Raw genomic sequence first — 20,398 nt, forward strand, 5'->3', positions numbered from 1 at the left:
CTGCATAGTTTTGAAAATATTTAGTAAGCAGATCCCTTTTTCTATCATTGAAAGAAAGTTTACAAGGAAACAGGATTTCATTTTCATTATAGGAAGAGGACTGGTTCTGAATTACCAGGATTTCTGGTTTCAGAAAGAGAGTAAGTCAAGGTAGAAGCACATTTTGCATATTCTACATTTGTCTAAATATTGTCTGTCACTTTATTTATTTTTTTCTTTTGCGGTACGCGGGCCTCTCACCGTTGTGGCCTCTCCCGTTGCACAGCACAGGCTCCAGACACGCAGGCTCAGCGGCCATGGCTCACGGGCCCAGCTGCTCCGCAGCACGTGGGGTCTTCCCGGACCGGGGCACAAACTCGTGTCCCCTGCACCAGCAGGCGGACTCTCAACCACTGCGCTACCAGGGAAGCCCTGTCTGTCACTTTAAATTAAAACCCCTTATGCAGGAATGCCCCTCATTTGTAGTTTTCTCCCATCCAACGATCCACCTATGGCAGGACCAAGTTCCACTGCTGGCCAATCCTCCCAGGGACCAGGGTGGCTCAGGTCTTTCCTTACTGAAGTGGGCAAGAGTAGAAACCAAGGCCCACCAAATCCTACAAATAAGCATCACATACCAAATTATGCCTTCATTTACATTACAGTAAGCCGCCATGTAGGACACGGATTCCTGGAAACACATAAAATCTAACCTATGTCAAAATAAAAGCATGAAAAAATACTGTTTAATAATTTAACATAGAGAATTTTCTGCATTTGCATTGCAGACAAAATAGGAAAAGAAAACATAATAAAAACAAGTGTACCAGGCTGCCTCAGAAACACCCTAACAAGCCAAAGCAACAACAGTTCTGCTTAAAACAGTAAAAGCTCATCCCAAAGGCAGAGCCTCCGGAAATGCCTCCGGGGGGAGGGGTGGCCTCCGCAGCCCTGGGCCACACGGGGGTCCTTTCTAGGCCCGCAGGCCTTTTCAGGGTCTTGTGAAGGACAAGGTATATTAATCACCACTCTTCCTGCAAGAGGCATCTGTATTTGCTCAGACCCCCAAGGCCATGGTAGGCTCAGGGAGACAATGGAATAATCACAGGGTGGGAACAGAATCACTTCCATAAAAATCAGTGTTTAAACACATGGCTGAAAAGTGAAAGAAATTACATCTGGACTAAAGGAAGACAGCCAGCGGATCTCCAGTAAACAGGCCACAGATTAGACAGGATTTTCACGCTACCTAGGATTGTATGGAAACAAGGGCGTCACTGAAGCCCCTCCCTTCTCTCATCAACACTCCACATCAGATCAGATGAAAGGGCCTGGCCCCACACTCCCTTGGGGGCATATTTCAGTGACCCCACGTTGCCAAAATACTTTCCGAAGCCACTCGCCTTTCAGAAGAGCCCTCCAACCCAGCGCACTTTCCCTTCTGGGTTTTCATTCTACCCCTTGCTCAGAAGATGCCATCCCGGTGGGCAAGCCTGTGGACATGGCCCGCACAGCGGGTGAGAGCTCGAGCTTGGAAATCTGCTGATCTGGGTTTGAATCGAGAAAGGACCTGTCTCACAGGGTTACTGCTAGAGGCCATACTGCACAAAAAGCACAGTTCCAAGACCCACAATAAAAGCGTGTGAAGTGTTGGCTGTTCTTATCCTCCTCCCTTCCGGCTGGCAGCCCCTGTCCCAACAAATCTAAACCTAACCTCCCCTCAGTTCCCCAGACCTTATCCCACACCCTGACCTCAAACGAGGGCTCCTCCAGAACTCTGAGCAGCTCTCATCTCTTGCAAAATTCATTAGATAATCAACACGTTGCCTTGTCTTAACCTTTTTTTTTTTTTTTTTTTTTTTTGGCCATGCGGCATGTGGGATCAAACCGACCGAGGATCAAACCCGTGCCCCCTGCGTTGGAAGCCTGGAGTCTTAACCACTGGACCACCAGGGAAGTCCCCCTTAGTTTCATCTTAGGGAGCCTTCCATAGACTAGCTTGTCTCCCCTGGTGGACCGTTTCTTAGCTTTCTTCACCCTCCCCAAAGCACAGGGCACGGTGGCTTGCCCATCCAGGGAAGGCTCCAAATCGGCTGTGGCTTGATTTGATTCAAACGTTATCATGGGAAGGACAGAGCGTGGGACTCTGGAATTTGGGTTGGGGCCGTTCCAATTACTTTGGTAGAAATTATTTGAAACTCTTGCACTAGGTCGTGCAGATCCTCTTTCTGTGAGGCTGTATGTACTTCTAGCTTTATATGGTGCCTGTGGTGCTATAGAAAGATCAGGATTCCCACCAACTTCAAAAGCAGCCCCCTGCTTGCAGCAGCTCCACAGGGGCATTGAACACGAGGAGAAACAGGTTCCACATGTTAGAAGAATCTCATCTCACCGAGGCAATGGCCAGTCTCCTTTCACAAGACTTTCCCTTCATTTGTCTTATTCACATTACATGTAAGCGTGAGTTCACTTACGGAAAATGATCATTCTGTGCCTCTTCAACAGCAGTGGCTAAATGATTTCTTTATGACTAAATGGAACAATGAGACAAGAAACAGGAACAGAGGAAGGTTCTTCTCCAACACGTGGCCTTCGCAAGAGACCTACTTGTCAAGGTGCTTGATTCTGACCCCCAGGTGTGGTCCCCAGCCCCTCCACGGGCTGACCGGTGATAGCGTGGTCACAGATTTGCTTTCCAGCAAACACCTCTTAAGGATCTCTGGGCTCAAGAGCTATAACACATGCGCATATCATAGTTTGGGCAAAGAGGTATGCACCTTGAAATGTACGCTACCAGAGAAATCTTCGCAAGGCCAGTAGGCTACTCTAGAGTGAGAGATACTGACTCTGAAAGCAACCAAGACTTAAGCATTTCCAACAAGAATTCACGTTCGACATCAGACAAGTAGTTGGAATAAGGCAACAAATAACAACAACAAAAAGATCATGAAGTTTCAGGTAAGGATGCCTAACAAAAAGGAAAAACAACTTCACTTCCATGCTCAAGTGTTACTATAAGCTCCCAGGGGCTATGCAAATGGCCAGATAAATACTTCTTTTTGCAATCAATTGACTGCTTTTGTTGTCAACATCACCCACCCCCAGGTAGGATGACAGTGCCCATTCTATCCAGGCCTGTTTTTATTGTTCTGCAGGGATCCGTTGCAGGTGTTGTTTGTCCTCCAACCCCTGGTTCTGCTCAGTCCCCCGCAAGGCGACTTACCATCTGTGACAGTTTCCTCCTCCTGGCCATTCAGGGCTCCCTCCTGGAGGCCTTGCTCGGCTAAGCCGTTCACAGTGGACAGCTGACCATTCTTCTGTAGTAGCTACGGGGAAGACAGAACCATGTAAACTTAATTTCAATCTTCACAACCAAGTTAGAAACGATACTGTAAGTTCGAGAATATAAATCATTTAGAGGAGAAATACAGAGAACTGGAGGGCTAGTAACGGTGAAGAGTTAAGTCTTTTGTGTGTGTGTGTGTGTGTGTGTGTGAATGATCCCGCTATCTTACAAAAGATACAAGGAGCTATGAACAAGCAGATAGGACTCTGTATCTGGATAAAGGTACACACCATTCATGCATTCGTTCACTCTTCTGAAAAACCAGACATAGGCCTGACACACAACACCCATCATTCCAGGCCTGTTTGAGATTTCACAACGACTAAGTCAGGTGTGGTCCCAGACACTTTGAGCTTACAAACTACTGTGGAAGGCAGACAGCCCTCTGAAAAATATTTTTTACTTTAAAATAATGTTTCCTTGTGATTAGACACAAGATATGCATATTTGGCTGGAATATATATCTAAGCGACAATGTGTCCTTCTCGGGGAAGAGGGCAGACATTTAAATAAATAATTACTGAATTGCAGCTATGGAAACTGTCACGAAGAAGGAATACATACAGCAAATGACAACAAACAGAAGGCCATGACCTAGGCCAGGGTGTCGTGAAGGCTTCTCGGAGGAAGTAAAGGTAAAGCTAAGATCTAAGATGCCAGCAAGGGGTATGTGAGCAAAAGGTAAAGGGGAGGCAAGTGAGAAGGCCCCGTGGTTCAAAGGCCAGTGGATCCAGAGCCCAGTGAACAAAGGAGAGACGCCTAACATGTGTGTTCATGACTCATGGTATTTTCCTTAAAAATATTACTAAAACGGTGGTTTACAATCGTCCCCATAGGGTAGCCCGTGCAATTGACGTCATCAGATGCAAAAACAGTAGACATATAGACATGCCCAGTTTTTTTTTTTCCCACCCCAGGGCTTGCAGGATCTTAGTTCCCCAACCAGGGATTGAACCCGGGCCCACAGCAGTGAAAGCGTGAGTCCTAACCACTGGACTGCCAAGGAATTCCTAAGACATGCCCTAATTTTTTAAATCCTGAGAATATAGGTTAAAAGTTTTAAACCAAATAAAAATCGTACAATAGGGCTTCCCTGGTGGCGCAGTGGTTGAGAGTCCGCCTGCCGATGCAGGGGACATGGGTTCGTGCCCCGGTCCGGGAAGATCCCACATGCCGCGGAGCGGCTGGGCCCGTGAGCCATGGCCGCTGAGCCTGCGCGTGCGGAGCCTGTGCTCCGCAACGGGAGAGGCCACAACAGTGAGAGGCCCGCGTACCGCAAAAAAAAAAAAAAAAAAAAAAAATCGTACAATAACCGCTAGGAACCTAAGGATTTCAACAATGCTTTATGGCCCACATACATTTCTCATTTTCCTTAAAACCAACTTAGCGAGGTGCTACTGTTTCCATTTTACAGATGAAGACACTGAGACTCAAAGTGATTACAGAGGGGAAGGCTGGCCGGCCACGGGTCCCACAGCTCAGCCATGGCCTGAAGGCCAGGGCTCACCACCAACTACTTCCAGAGATTTTTCTTTTTCTTCTCTTTTTTTAAATACACAGATGGTTTCTTTCTTTCTTTCTCTCTTTCTTCTAGTATTTATTTATTTGGCTGCACTGGGTCTTATTTGCGGCATGCGGGATCTTTAGCTGAGGCATATGGGATCTAGTTCCCTGACCAGGGATGGAACCTGGGCACCCTCCATTGGGAATGCAGAGTCTTAACCACTGGATCACCAGGGAAGCCCCCAGAGATTTTTCCGCAACACAACAAAGTGTTGGAGGACCTGTTACTACGCACAATGACAAAATGCCTTAAATAGTATCCCATAGTACGCAGACCCGATGATGCCAAAGTAATCTCAAAGCTGGACACTCTGTTTGGCATCATTCCATGCCGTTTACAGGCCAACGGAACATGCTGGCCAAACCATAGGCTTCCATCAGAGCCTTGAAGGGAGTAGATCCAATTCAAGACGATCAATCCAGAAGGTTCGAACGGTGCCGAAACGGATTTCACCTGGCTGTTCCCTGCTCCCAGCAAAGATGCCCTGCAACTGCAAAAGCTGCCTTCTGAAATACCGTCACTGTACTCTAATACTCTCACTACAGATGGGAGAACCGGCATCAAAATGCCCATGCTGAGTCAGTGTATTAGAAAGGACGCTCAGATTACACTTCCACTTAAAGTCTTCTCTTACCAAAATATGAAAGATGGGAGTTTTAAATGAAACCTAAAGACGAAAGCACAGGAGATGGGGCAGGGGGATATCCCCACAATGCTCATCAGCAAAAATGTCAACGTTTAGGAGTATTTTAACTAAATTCCACTAGTCTTATGCACGAGTTAGACTGAGATTTCATTAATGATGTGATGAAGAGCTAGTGGGGGAAAGCAGGAAATGCATACTCTTGTGGGCTACATGGTCAACCAATGAACCTTAAACCTAAAAAATTTAACACAGATAGCATGGCATGGCAACCTAAGCAGGGGAATGAAAGACAGCCATTCTAATACCTCGATTTCAAGTCAAAAAACGTTGGTCAACTGTGCTCCTAGTTTAGGACCCAGAACTCTGAACTTTATTATAGAGTCTAGAGTTCTACAGAGTTTCTATAATTCTTGAGCTGTTTCTCACAATTCTTCGTGAATTGTCAAATCCAAGACATCTTTAGCAGGAGTCAAATTGAGTATTTTCAAACTTGAGGGATCTATAGGACACGGCACAAATTTTCATCTACTCTTTTAGAATTGTTACACATATACAATGATGTACTACATTAGATGATATAAAATAAAATGAGTCTTTGAGATCACCTGCCATCCCCCTTTATAGTCAGCGTGATAAGTAAATTGTGGATTAGTTATTCCCCGTGACCACAGGGCAACTGTCTTTACCTCAGAAAGGCACTTACTTAACTTTGGTGACAATTTATGACAGCGACATTACTGAAACTGAGTTTTGAGCTTATTTTATTATATGTGTAGCTTGGGTCCAGCAAGTGTGCCCAAGCTCTGACCCATGAGTGATGTCTTGAGCACTCAAAGCCTGTGACACACCAGCCCTCCACACAACAATGGGACGTCATTCCATTCAGCCATCCTCAGACACTTCCACCATTCTGTGTTTCACTTAGAGATGCTTTTTACAAAATCTCACGTGTTCTTCTTGTACATGGATAATTCACTTTTTGGCCAACCCAATCTATGGTGTTTTTGTTTTCCTTTTCTCCCATTCCCAACCATCTAAATAATTCATACTATTGTTAAGGGTTCAGGTGCTTCTGAGAGTTATCAGCACGTTAAAGTCACCTCAAATGGCAAGAAACCTAACCCACAGTTCCTTAACGCTTAAGTTCTTTCTGTCTTTTCTATGTGTTTACATGAACACAGCTTTCTTTTTTTAAAAAACAAAAATGGGGACTTCCCTGGTGGCAGAGTGGTTAAGAATCTGCCTGCCAGTGCAGGGGACACGGGTTTGAGCCCTGCAGGAAGATCCCACATGCTGCAGAGCCACTGAGCCCGTGCGCCACAGCTACTAAGCCTGAGCTCTAGAACCCACGAGCCACAACTACTGAGCCCATGTGCCACAACTACTGAAACCTGCGTGCCTAGAGCCTGTGCTCCGCACAAGAGAAGCCACCACAATGAGAGGCCTGTGCACCGCAACAAAGAGTAGCCCCTGCCCGCCGCAACTAGAGAAAACCTGCGTGCAGCAACGAAGAACCAATGTGTCCAAAAATAAATTAATTTTTTAAAAAAAGGAGAATACATGCTTTTATAATCTGATTGCTTCGTACACTGTGGATGCATTTCTTTGTCACTAAACACACATCTGGCTCGTCCTCAGTCTTTCTCTCTTTTTTCTGTAACTCAGACGCCCACAGAAGACAAGGATTTCAGTTAAGCCCAGATAGACCCTGAAAGACGTACAGACACAACTCAGTGACACACGGGGTGGGAAGGGCCGGAGCCAGATGAGATGAGAGGGGAGGAAATCGGTATAGGATTGAAGTTTCCAAACGCGTTCATGCTGAAGCTTCCTCACATAACTGCTTTTTTTTTTTGCGGTACTTGGGCCTCTCACTGTTGTGGCCTCTCCCGTTGCGGAGCACAGGCTCCGGACACGCAGGCTCAGCGGCTATGGCTCACGGGCCCAGCCGCTCTGCGGCATGTGGGATCTTCCCGGACCAGGGCACGAACCCGTGTCCCCTGCATCGGCAGGCGGACTCCCAACCACTGCGCCACCAGGGAAGCCCTGTCACATAGCTTTATCCATCCACCTTGTTCTTACTTTTATGAACAGTTAGGTCTTTTGAGATGAGAACTAGACTTCAAAGGCATGCTTTTTGCACTGAAACACAGCTAGCACCGGGAAACTTATTTTCCCACTGGATTTCTGCTTCAAAAACGGTAAACGCCCCCTTTGAGCAAATCAAAACCCTAAATGTTTTCAAGCTTATCTCCCTTGAGTGGGTCAGCCAGAGTTCATTCCCATAAAGCATTACCACATTACAACTAAACAAGCTTTAAAAAAAAAATCTTGAATGCTTCCAGCAACAGTGTTGTCCTCTCATTCCTCTAAGGACAACAACAGAAAACATCAAAATTGTAGCTAAGGCACTGCAGAAAAGCCACCCGATGTCTCTGTCCCCTTTCCTTCTCCACAGGACGGCCCACAACTTGCTCTGAACCCCTTTGCAGAGTAAGCTGTAGGGGTATCAAGCTCTTTAATGAACATGCTAAACCATGAACAAAACGGGTGAGCTCCTGACATGTGTCAGGATGCTGGGGGAAAAGGAGGTGAGCCTGCGAACCATTTCCTCACAGAATGATGCTCCCGGCTCCACCATCTCACTGCAGGACCAGCACGGGTGGGAGCGGCCAGAGCCCTGCAGTCCACACAGCAGATGAGGCTCTGAGCAGTGCCACCGGTCCCAACAATAACAGCAAAACCCAAGAAGCAGAACTATTACATGGCTGTAACCAGGAAGGAACCAGAACCTTGTCAATATAAGGAGAACACATGCACAAATGATGAGAATAAAAAAGATAATCTGGAAATGATTTTAAATCCCATGACAGAACTTATAAAGAAGACTCTTCAGGGACTTCCCTGGTGGCACAGTGGTTAAGAATCCGCCTGCCAGTACAGAGGCCACGGGTTCAAGCCCTGGTCCGGGAAGATCCCACATGCTGCAGAGCAACTAAGCCTGTGCGCCACAACTACTGAGCCTGCAAGTCACAACTACTGAGGCTGCATGCCACAACTACTGAAGTCCGTGTACCTAGAGCCCGTGCTCCGCAACAAGAGAAGCCACTGCAATGAGAAGCCTGCGCACTGCAACGAAGCGTAGCCCCCACTCTCTGCAACTAGAGAAAGCCCGTGCGCAGCAACAAAGACCCAACGCAGCCAATAAATAAATAAATTAATTAATTTAAAAAATGGTATCAACAAAGCACATGTAATAGTGTAGAGATGTATTTTATGTTGTAATATTAAATTTAAAAAGCAAACTAGGGGCTTCCCTGGTGGCGCAGTGGTTGAGAGTCCGCCTGCCAATGCAGGGGACACGGGTTCGTGCCCCGGTCCGGGAAGATCCCACATGCCGCGGAGCGGCTGGGCCTGTGAGCCATGGCCGCTGGGCCTGTGCGTCCAGAGCCTGTGCTCTGCAACGGGAGAGGCCACAACAGTGAGAGGCCCGCGTACCGATAAAAAAAAAAAAAAGCAAACTAAACAGTTATAGGTACAATATGATTACAAATATATATAAGAACATACCCCAAATAGCTAAATAAGTGGTGATAACAATATTACCAAATTGTTAATATCACAGTATACCAAATAATCATCGGGGAGGGAACTATGAATTTTTCATATCCTTTGTTTTTCTACTTTTCTATGTTCTGTTCCTTGTCTAATACACCTGATTACTTTTATAACTGGGTGGTGGGAGAGAAGCTTTTCCTTCACACGTTCTCCTGTCTTAGTTTGCTTATTGTTAGTATGGCTGGGAGACAGGTCAGAAAATTCTGCTTCACCGATTGCCAGTCACATGGATTTTCATGGGAAACGAGAACTGCTTTAAGACAGGAACTTGACACTGAGATCAAATTTCAGGAGACTTTTCATACAAACTAAGCCATACTCACTCCTCCACCGTGGAGGACATGGTGGACTCAGAAGCAGAGCGGAGGGCTGGGTGCTCTGGGGCAAAATGAAATACTTCACATCTGGTGTTTTATCACTGTCGTAGGCCGAAACTTGGTAATTCCAGGTCAGCAAACAGAAGGTGGCTGGGAGAGCAGGGTCTGATCTGCCATCTACTTGATCTTTGGCCTTGGGAACATTATTTAGCTTCTCACAGCCTCCTCCCTTTTTCTGTAAGCTGGGGTAAGAATTCATTTTCACCTGCCGTAATGAATAACTGCAGCTTCACCCCACACATGTTAAGTGGCTAATAAGTCAACTACTAACGTAAGTTTTAGCAGTTTTTGTTCTACCATTTGGTCAACAACTGCGATCTAATGGGAATGAATTGTCCTGTGCCCATTTCCCCTCTAAAATGAAACCTCCAAGACTTCCTTCCTGTTGCCTCCAAGCTCTGCACCCAATAGAACATCTGGTGTGAAGACTCCTAATTAGACTTCTTCTAATTTTCTAATGGTCTGGGTGGGAGAAGAGAAGCAATGCAGTTTATACGAAGGTCTAAATGGAGGGGAGCCACCTGAGTTTTTTCTTTTCTTTGTTCTTTTCTTAACCCTAGAAGGTACAGGGGAAACAGCAGACAGAGCACAGTCAGGCTCCTGTCAGCCATGGAACCTTATCTCTGAGCTCATTTTCCCAATTATAAATTGAAACTAATACCATCTCTATTTTCAGGCTGGTTGAGATTCAAATGAAATATTTGGGAAAGTTCTCTCTCTAAATGGAAAAGCTCTCAGAAGCCATTTTATGTCTGTCCACTTGATCAAATCAAGGCAAAGCTTGTACTCCAGTATTTTTCCAGCCCTTATATCACACTAAGGATGCCTTTTAAAAATTGTCCTCATGTTTGTGTTAGAGAAGGTTTCTTTCTTTCTTTTTTTTTTTTAATGTGATTGGATTATAGCTGATTTACAATGTTGTGTTAGTTTCAGGTGTACAGCAAAGTGATTCCATTTTCAGATTCTTTTCTCATACAGCTTTTTCAGATTCTTTTCTCATATAGGTTATCACAGAATATTGAGTCGAATTCCCTGTGCTATACAGTAGGTCCTTGTTGGTAGTGTGTGTATGTTAATCCCAAACTCCTGATTTATTCCCCCCGACAACCCCCGCCGCAAGGAGGGTTTGGAAGGAGGCAGCATTAGATGTGAGACGATAAGAAATCCAACAAAATGAGACATCTGTGTACAGGGACCGCATCCCACTACACCCACTCACGGGCACTTGAACAGGGTTGTAGCGCAAGACTCAGGCAGCCCTACAGTAAAATGGCTGTAGCCTTGCTTGGTCACAAGAAGAGAAAACAATGGCTGGAGAGAGGTAGCCTTTTCTGCCTAGGATTCCTGCTTGGTTTGACCCTCAGGTAGCAAAAGCAACTTATGCTGCTGTGGGAATGGGGCTGTAAATGACATACCACGCATCCACACCTCCACACCCAGAACTGCGTGGGAGCTGTGAGGGAGCCCATCCATCAACACCGACTAAAAAGCTGACCATCCTTCTGGCTGAAGACTCACTATGTTCAATAGCCACAGCTCCAAACAGTATATTCACTCTAGAGCCACGCTGTCCAAACGGCAAACATGAGGACCACGGTGAAAGCATTTCATTCCCCCTGTTATTTAAACACAGGCACACAAAGCATTTTCCAATGTATTTTAAAATTTCTAGAAATAGGCTGAAAATAAGAGGCTAAAGGCAGAAACTGATGACTCCATCAGCAGTCCGTGTTTATAAGAATTTTAGAGGGGCAACAGCCCTAACTGTTGTGAGCAAACTGGATTGAATTCTTTAATCCCTCTATGCCTTCCCCTACACAGCCATGCTTTCCAACAAGTTAGCTTTAAGATGCTGTGTCTTGATATGAAACCTCTCTACCACAAGGACACGTCTCCTCTGAGATGCAGAAATAAAACCGTATGAAAACATCAGTTGTTAAAATAATTTTTTAAAGATTTTCTTTAAGAGTCTAAAAAATTATTGTTAATTCTATAAAGAGTGACAATAACGTGGTTAGGTTTTTATAAAGTCCTCAACTGGGGACTTCCCTGGTGGTTCAGTGGTTAAGAATCTGCCTGCCAATGCAGGGCACATGGGTTCGAGCCCTGGTCCGGGAAGATCTCACAGGCCGCAGAGCAGCTAAGTCCGTGCACCACAACTACTGAGCCTGCGCTCTAGACCCTGCGAGCCACAACTACTGAAGCCCACGCACCTAGAGCCCATGCTCTGCAACAAGAGAAGCCACCACAATGAGAAGCACGCCCACCGCAAGGAAGAGTAGCCCCCGCTCACCGCAACTAGAGAAAGCCTGCATGCAGCAACGACGACCCAACGCAGCCAAAAATAAATAAATAAATAAATAAAATTTATTTTAAAAAAAAGTCCTCAACTGTTAGAGATATATAATAATGGATCTATAGATGACATATCTTGTATTTGTTTTAAAATAGGCAAATAAAATTTAAAAATTGAAGTTAGACAAAATAAGACTGGCAAAATGTTGATTACAGTTGAAGCTAGGTGACGGGTACTTGTTGTTATTCTCTACTCTTGTATACACTTTGAAATCTTTCAGAATTAAAAGAAAAAATAAAATTTTCTTTCGTGAACCTTCTCACAGAGTTAAATTTTGGGGTATAGACAATAAAATCTGTAGACGCAAGAAAACCTCAGTGCAGTCGAGAAAATTTCAAAATTTTTATATTTTAAACAGTAAAATGCTTCACCCCTTGGTAATCATCTAATTTCTAATTAGCTCAAGATATACAGTAAGCAGGGCTAAGGCAATTCTTAAATATTAAGAAAGATATATTTCTAGTCTATGAATTTTAAAAAAGATTTTAGGCAATCTATAAAAAAAAATTGAGAACTTTTAACTTGCAAAGCTTTTCAGAGAGAGAGAATATGAATTACTTATCAAGTTTCAGAGGTATTGTCAAAACATCGGGCCAAAAGCTCTCTCAAACCACATGAAATTGAGAAGAGCATGTACCCCAGGTCAGGGGTGCTTCTAGCAACCTCTAAAACGGAGAAGTCCTTGTCTCCAAGAAACTGGCCTTTAGACATCTCTTTCTGATGCCAGTTTTCCTCCTGAAAAGGAGGACAGACCCTCCGGTCAGTGTGGCGGCTGCCCCACCTCTTAAAATCCTGGTGCCCTGAAGCCTCTGATCTTTAAAGAAAACCTCTGTTTACTTTTAATTTCATGCTACTTTTTTCCACTCGTATATTCAGCAAAACAAAACCAACAAACAAAAATACCACCTTACTGGCTGGTAACTTTGCTTTAAATATGAGTGAGTTCATTTGAAGGACCAGAAAAGGGGGCGGCATCTCATCACCATCACCCAGAGTCAGTGTGGCCCCCTTCCTTCCAGCCCCACCCAATGAAAACAGTGGTCCAGCTGTCTGACCCTGCACATACCACCAATTTATCCTGCTGGTCTTTACTTAGAAATCTGACTGAGTCTACAGTGCTGTTCAACTAGACAACATCCCCCAACCCACAGCCAGAAGTAAAAATATTGGCCAGAAAGCCACATTTAACCAAGTTTATACCTAACTGGCTGAGAGCAGTTTCGTTGTGCTGCTGTTTATTTTATTAATTTAATTTAATCAAAGTGGAAAAAATTCTGATGTTCAGAATACAAAGATTAATCTTATTTTGCTTTTGAAATTGCATTGCTCCCTATTTATGTAAAGTTTCTGGAACATTATCTGCACAGCACATGAGGGTCCTTACATGCCACTTGGTGAAGGGTGTACATACCAGACAGACAGTCTCTGGTCATTGTCTACAAATCACTAATTTTCCTGTTTCTCATAGTTTTCAGTAAAATTTGTGAAAATTACTTAATATAGTTTTAGGAGGAATAACACAGGCTCACCCCTAGACATGAGAAAGAATGAAAACTAGGAGATATTCATTAAAGTCCCTAGTTTGCTTTTAGCCTGCGAAATTAAATTTCAATTCAATTGAATGTTTCTACTCAAATATTCAAATTGTTGAGTGTCTTAGAAAGTAATATCTCTCATATTATTTATTTAAATCCCAAGGGACTTGGCCACTACAGGTGAAGTCATTTTATGAGGAATGGTGTCTACAATTTAGGCCTGTAAATCTCAAAGATCAGCATTTTTCAAACTGGTATCCAAGAATATCAGTATACCAGGTATATCAACACCTGTGTATTACCAGGCTTCTCTCAGAAGCGTTCTGGGCTCCAAATCAGCTTGCGAAACTCTGACCTAGACAGTTAAGCAGATTTAATTAGAATTTAGAGACTCTTGAATGTGCATTCTGAACCTCTAAGGAACAAATCATTACAGCATTTTCTCAAGTGACTTGCCCACAGAACCCTTTTTGAACCACATCCATTAACATCTGCCATAAGTAAAGACACAAAGATAAATGCAATATGTTTTAACACACAACATTTCAGTCAAATATTCCCCTACATTAAAAAGTTATAGTTGTTTTAAAAAGTATTAAAACTCCTGGGTTCTCTGGGAAAGTATGTAAAAGAAAACAAAGAGCTCTAAATCTGGTGAGGTAGGAGATCAGCCATGCTGATTTCAAGCAAAGGGAATTTATAAGATCTCTGCTTGAGATGAAGGAAATGAAAAGCACCACCGACCCAAGATAGCAATTCACTGAGTGAAGATAGGTCACCACAATTCCATTACGTGAAATGCCTACCTGCATTGTTTGGAGTCCTCACACAATTGAGGTCTGTATCATACTTAGGACAGAGAGGTGCTTGATAAACACAACTTAAGAAACCTGTGTGGACAGCTAAGTCGGAGGACTGATACTACCTAACTTAATATAAAACTACAGTAATCAAAAGACAGTACGGTACTGGTGAAAGAATAGACAAACAAATCATGGGAACAGAATAAACTGCCCAGAAATAGACACACACAGATATAATTCTAATCTTTGACAATGGAGGCAACTTAATGGAGAAAAGAGTCTTCTCAACAAATGACCCTGGAAAATCCTATGTCCACTTGCAAATAAAGCTGTGTGAACATTCATGTACAAGTCTTTGTTTAGATACATGCTTTCATTCCTCCTGGATAAATACCTAGGTGTATTTCCTAGGTATTTATATATTTATATACCTAGGTTATATTGTTGGTATATGTTCAACTTGTTAAAAAACTTCCAAACTTGGAGCTTCCCTGGTGGCACTGTGGTTAAGAATCAGCCTGCTAATGCAGGGGACATGGGTTCGAGCCCTGGACAGGGAAGATCCCACATGTCACAGAGCAACTAAGCCCGTGAGCCACAACTACTGATCCTGCGCTCTAGAGCCTGCGAGCCACAACTACTGAGCCCGCGTACCACAACTACTGAAGCCCACACGCCTAGAACCCGTGCTCCGTAATAAGAGAAGCCACCGCGGGCTTCCCTGGTGGCACAGTGGTTGAGAGTCCACCTGCCGATGCAGGGGACATGGGTTTGTGCCCCGGTCCGGGAAGATTCCACATGCCGCGGAGCGGCTAGGCCCGTGAGCCATAGCCGCTGAGCCTGCGCGTCCAGAGCCTGTGCTCCGCAACGGGAGAGGCCGCAACAGTGAGAGGCCCGCGTACCACAAAAAAAAAAAAAAAAAAAAAAGAGAAGCCACCGCAATAAGAAGCCTGCGCACCGCAACAAAAAGTAACCTCTGCTTGCCGCAACTAGAGAAAGCCCGCGCGCAGCATCGAAGACCCGACACAGCCAAAAATAAATAAATTAAATAAATTTTAAAAAACAAACAAACTTACTTCCAAACTGAACAGCATGGATTAATTTTATTTTACTTACTTTTTCTTAAGGTTTTTTTTTTTTTTTGATGTAGACCATTTTTAAAGTCTTTACTGAATTTGTTACAATGTCGTCTCTGTTTTATGTTTTGGTTTTTTGGCCCGGAGGCATGTGCGATCTTAGCTCCCCAACCAGGGATCAAACCTGCACCCCCTACACTGGAAAGCGAAGTCTTAATCACTGGACCATCAGGGAAGTCCCAACATAGATTATTAAAATAATTATGCTGAGTGAAAAAAGCAAGAGAAAAGTATACATGTGGTATATTCCATTTATATACATTTCTAGAAAATCCAAACTGATCACAGTAACAGAAAGAAGATCAGAAGTTACAGAAAGGAGGGGGAGATTACAAAGAGGCATGCAATTTGGGGATGTGTTTGATATGCTCACTATCTTGATGGTGACGATGGTTAGACAGAGGTAGATGTGCGTCGAAATTTATCAAACTGCACACTGTCAATTATTTCTCAGTGAAGTTGTTAAATGCAATGAGAAAAAAAGAAAGAAAGAAAGAAACCTGGGAATCCTAGGCCAAGTCTCTGAATCACCAGCGTCCTCCTCTATGTGGAAACTATGCAGAGGTATTAGGACATGAGGCTTCCCTGATGGTCCCCACAGCACACCCACGTGTGCCATCTCTCCTCAGGGGGTAGTGCTAACACTCGTTAAGAACCAGCCAGTCCTCAGCCTCATAGAATCAGAAATGAACTCTAAGCATTGAACTTGAAGAACTGTTCTTTTTTCCCTCCACCAACTTGTCCTGAACTAAGAAAACACAATCCTTCTTCTATTATGTTGGATCAATGATACAATCCATCTTACTTGAGTGAACTATGGTTGAACTGAGGTGTCCAACTGGGGAAAAGACTAAGCACAAGCAGCTCAACTCAAAAGATTCTTGTGTTAGGACGGGGAACACGTCCCACTCAGGTTACTCCGTGAGCTCCCAAACCTGCTGAAGTTCCCGGTTCTACAGAAAAGTGAGCACCTACCATCTGTTGGTTGGTTATTTGACTGTGGCCCCAGTGGGATGAGGCTCTACAGATCTTGTCAAGTTAGACATCTCAGGATACAGACCCGGAAAGCTTATATTCTCGTGTTATGACAGAGCACGAATGTCAAGTTACTTTCTTCCCTTTTGACCTGTTGCACCTGTAAGATGTACAGGGCAAAGCACCTGCCTCCACAAATCCCAAATGCAAAGTAAGAAAAATATTACTGTGAAGAGAACGATAAAAATGAGTAGCCTAAAAACACAAGATTGGTGTTTTGAAACTCTTCTGACAATTGTCACATGTCTAGTTCCTTTTGAGCCCTTGCACCAGAGTTTCATTCTTGTAGATTTAGAAGTCACGATCCCAATTCCCACCTAATCCCTACACACCATGTCATATTCCGGGAATTACTCTCTTGTTAAATGGCTGCTTCTTTCAAAGGATGTGCGTTCGGTAGTAAAATAATGACGTCACATCCTTGCTTAGGAATTCGATAATACAAAATGTTCTGAAATCCACCACATGCCATAGGAAGGCTAAATAGTTTCTGAGCCTGACAGATAAACAATTTTGACAAAGGAGGAAACCAGCGTTATCTCAAGTAAAGTTTAGATTTTAAGGTTCAAAAAATTGTAGATGCTAATATTACTTCTCTTTTTTCTTTTTGGCCACGCCCCACGGCTTGTGGGATCTTAGTTCCCCGACCAGGGATTGAACCCAAGCCCTCCACAGTGAGAGCGAGAAGTCCTAACCACTGAACTGCCAGGGAATTCCCTAATACTACTTCTTCTGATGAAAGACTTGTCCCTAAGACACAAGCGTCAGAAACTTCACCACGGAGGGAGTCCCAAAAATATACAGTGCCCAAACTTTGCACAATAAACTCCAATCGCCAATACAAGACGCACATCTGGGATTGAGTACGGGTCCAGTGGTAGAGGCTCATCATTACCTGGTTATAGGAGAGAAGGCAGAGATGAGAAAAGGGAAAACACAAGAAAGTCTCTTAAAAGAAGTTCTTCTCGGGGCTACCCTGGTGGCCCAGTGGTTGAGAGTCCGCCTGCCGACGCAGGGGACACGAGTTCGTGTCCCGGTCCGCAAGGATCCCACATGCCGCGGAGCGGCTGGGTCCGTGAGCCATGGCCGCTGAGCCTGCGCGTCCGGAGCCTGTGCTCCGCAACCAGAGAGGCCACAACAGTGAGAGGCCCGCGTAACGCAAAAAGAAGCTCTTCTCCTATTCTGAGATGTTTATTTGCTCGTTTAAGTAGCCCAAGGGAGCATGCATCACCTCTGTTGGCAGGTACTTCTACACCATGTTATTGTGGTAGAGAGAGATGGAACAGATGTTTACTCCAAATTTTGCCCAACACAAACAACATACTTTTTTTTTTTTTGGCCACGCCGCGCGGCTTGCAGGATCTTAGTTCCCCGACCAGGGATTGAACCCAAGCCCTCAGCAGTGAAAGCACCAGGGAACTCCCAGCGACACATCATTTAATTAGGAATATAATTGAGACCACCGTCAAAGTTAAATAGCATACTTTATCAGTATGCAAATTTAGTGGCCATACTGCTTTTGAACCACATTGCTTAAAATGACTGCTGATTAAAAAAAAAAAAATCCAGTTAGAGAGAACATATTGATCATCTCGTTGCTACTTCAGTTCTAAGCTTGTGATCCATTTGACTGAAAAAGAAAACAGGCAAAGTTGCTTGTCTTATTTTCAGTAAAATGAACTTAATTTGCAAAGATGGCCCATCTAAGATAATATGATTTAGAATCAACAATTGCTATCCTATAATGTTCTACCCTAAATATTTCTAGCACAATCACTGGAAAAGCTAAGATACAGAATAGCAAACCTGCCAATTGCTACTCCACAAAGAGCCGCGCTGCGTTTGCTAAAAAGCATCTATTGCTTCCTGGCCTGAATTCGAAACTGCTTTTTGATTGATTAAATGTCTGCCTCACATCTGCTTCTTTTTGAAGCCTGCTAAGCAGGGGGTTTCACTGCTAGAACCTCTCCTGCCTGAAGCTTTTAGGAGAGAAGGCAACCCAGCAAGGAAGGAAGGGGAGGGGGCCAGCCAGCGGCCAGTGAGAGCTATGTGAAGCCATCCCCAGGGACGTCCAGAAATGCCTCCTTCTATGTGAAAAACACTAAAGAAAGTTTCCTATGCTCCGTGGCATGGATTATTTCACAAAGTTATTAAACATTTAGCTCTGATAATGGGCTTGAAGATGCCATTCTGGAGGAATCCATTTAGGGTCTGTGATGGTTAACAGCAGAATTAAAATGATAAATTGAAATGGGTTTCTCTGACGTGTGTGCTTGGCCCTGTACTCCCCGGAATTCAAATGGCCTGCTGCATACCAGAAGAAGTGACGTGATCCAGTCCTGCAGCAACTGCAGCATGGCTACTGTTTATCAGTAAGTCTGGTCGGACTGAAACAAGGCCTTTGTCTAGGCCCACGGATTCATAAAGGCAGTTAATGGCAGAACCCTTCCTTAACCGGTAGAAATGCTACAAAGCTTCTCTGGATCCACGTAGCACAGGGCAGCAAATGAAAAGCGGACATTACAAGCAGACAGATGGGGAGGGGTGCCCAGATCCGTTGCTTATTAGTTGTAAGAGCTTTGAGCACATTTGCCATCCCCTGAGCCTCTGTTTCTTCACCTATACAATGGCGATAATACTATGCAGAGTTGTCATTGTGGCCACACCCCAACTCAATTAGGCCAGCATCTCTGGGAATGGGACCCGGGAGTATAATATTGACAAAGGAAACTGATCATTGGTGAATGGGGATACCGGGTTCGGTCACTGGCAGAGACTGGAACCCAGCTCTCAAAAGGAAAACAAGGGGTGAGGGATATTAGCAGATACACACTACTATATATAAAACAGATAAACAACAAGGTCCTACTGTATAGCACAGGGAACTATATATACTCAATATCCTGTAACAGACCATAATGGAAAAGAATATGAGAAAGAATATGTATATATTACTGATTCACTTTGCTGGACACCAGAAACTAACACAACATTGTGAATCAACTATACTTCAATTAAAAAAGTAAAGACAGGGGTTTCCTTGGTGGCGCAGTGGTTGGGAGTCTGCCTGCCGATGCAGGGGACGCGGGTTCGTGCCCCTGTCCGGGAGGATCCCACATGCCGCGGAGCGGCTGGGCCCGTGAGCCATGGCCGCTGAGCCTGCGTGTCCGGAGCCTGTGATCCGCAGCGGGAGGGGCCGCAGCGGTGAGAGGCCCGCATACCGCATAAAAAAAAAGTAAAGACAAAAAAAAAAAAGAAAAGAAACAGTGACTATTCTAAGAACAGGTTGATGCTGGTCCATACGCTTCTTCGGTCTCAGTGGTAGGCTTCCAAACCATCTTGTTCGGATGCCTCTTCCCAAGCCATGCCTCCTGGACAAATAAAAGCATCTTCAAACCAGACAAAGCAAAACCAAACCCAAACTGACGCAAACCCTAAACACGCTAGTCATCGTGCTCCCTAAGGAATAAAGAGTCACAACCAATGTCTCTGCAAGTTAAGCATCTCTCAGCCTTTACTTTGTAAATTTATTTATTTCATTTATTTTTACTTTTGGCTGCGTTGGGTCTTCGGTGCTGCGCGCAGGCTTTCTCTAGTTGCAACGTGCGGGGACTATTCTTTGTTGCGGTGCGCAGGCTTCTCACTGTGGTGGCTTCTCTTGTTGCGGAGCACAGGCTCTAGGCACGCGGGCCCAGTAGTTGCAGCACATGGGCTCAGTAGTTGTGGCTCGCGGACTCTAGAGCGCAGGCTCAGTAGTTGTGGCGCACGGGCTTAGTTGCTCGGCAGCATGCGGGATCTTCCCGGACCAGGTCTTGAACCCCTGTGTCCCCTGCATTGGCAGGTGGATTCTTAACCACTGCACTACCAGGGAAGCCCCTCAGCCTTTACCCTGAATGAGCTAAGTGTCAAGCCTGTTACTAAAACCTCGGGAGGGAAGGTGACGGGGGCAGCCCCACTGCCCTCACTTACAAAACTGTCCCGGCTGCAGCATCTACATTCAACA

At 44.6% G+C, this 20,398-nt stretch overlaps 1 protein-coding gene across 1 annotated transcript in view; it reads right to left on the reverse strand.

Moving 5' to 3' along the window:
* AKAP12 (A-kinase anchoring protein 12) overlaps positions 1 to 20,398 on the reverse strand; it is a 102,347-nt gene that overhangs the window by 42,710 nt on the left and 39,239 nt on the right. The window contains exon 2 of the mRNA XM_060167477.1: positions 3,203 to 3,305. Coding sequence (XP_060023460.1) covers positions 3,203 to 3,305 — 103 coding nt within the window. The remainder of the gene's footprint in view (positions 1 to 3,202; positions 3,306 to 20,398) is intronic.

The sequence above is a fragment of the Lagenorhynchus albirostris genome, chromosome 12, assembly GCF_949774975.1.
Source record: "Lagenorhynchus albirostris chromosome 12, mLagAlb1.1, whole genome shotgun sequence".
Lineage (NCBI taxonomy): Eukaryota > Metazoa > Chordata > Mammalia > Artiodactyla > Delphinidae > Lagenorhynchus > Lagenorhynchus albirostris.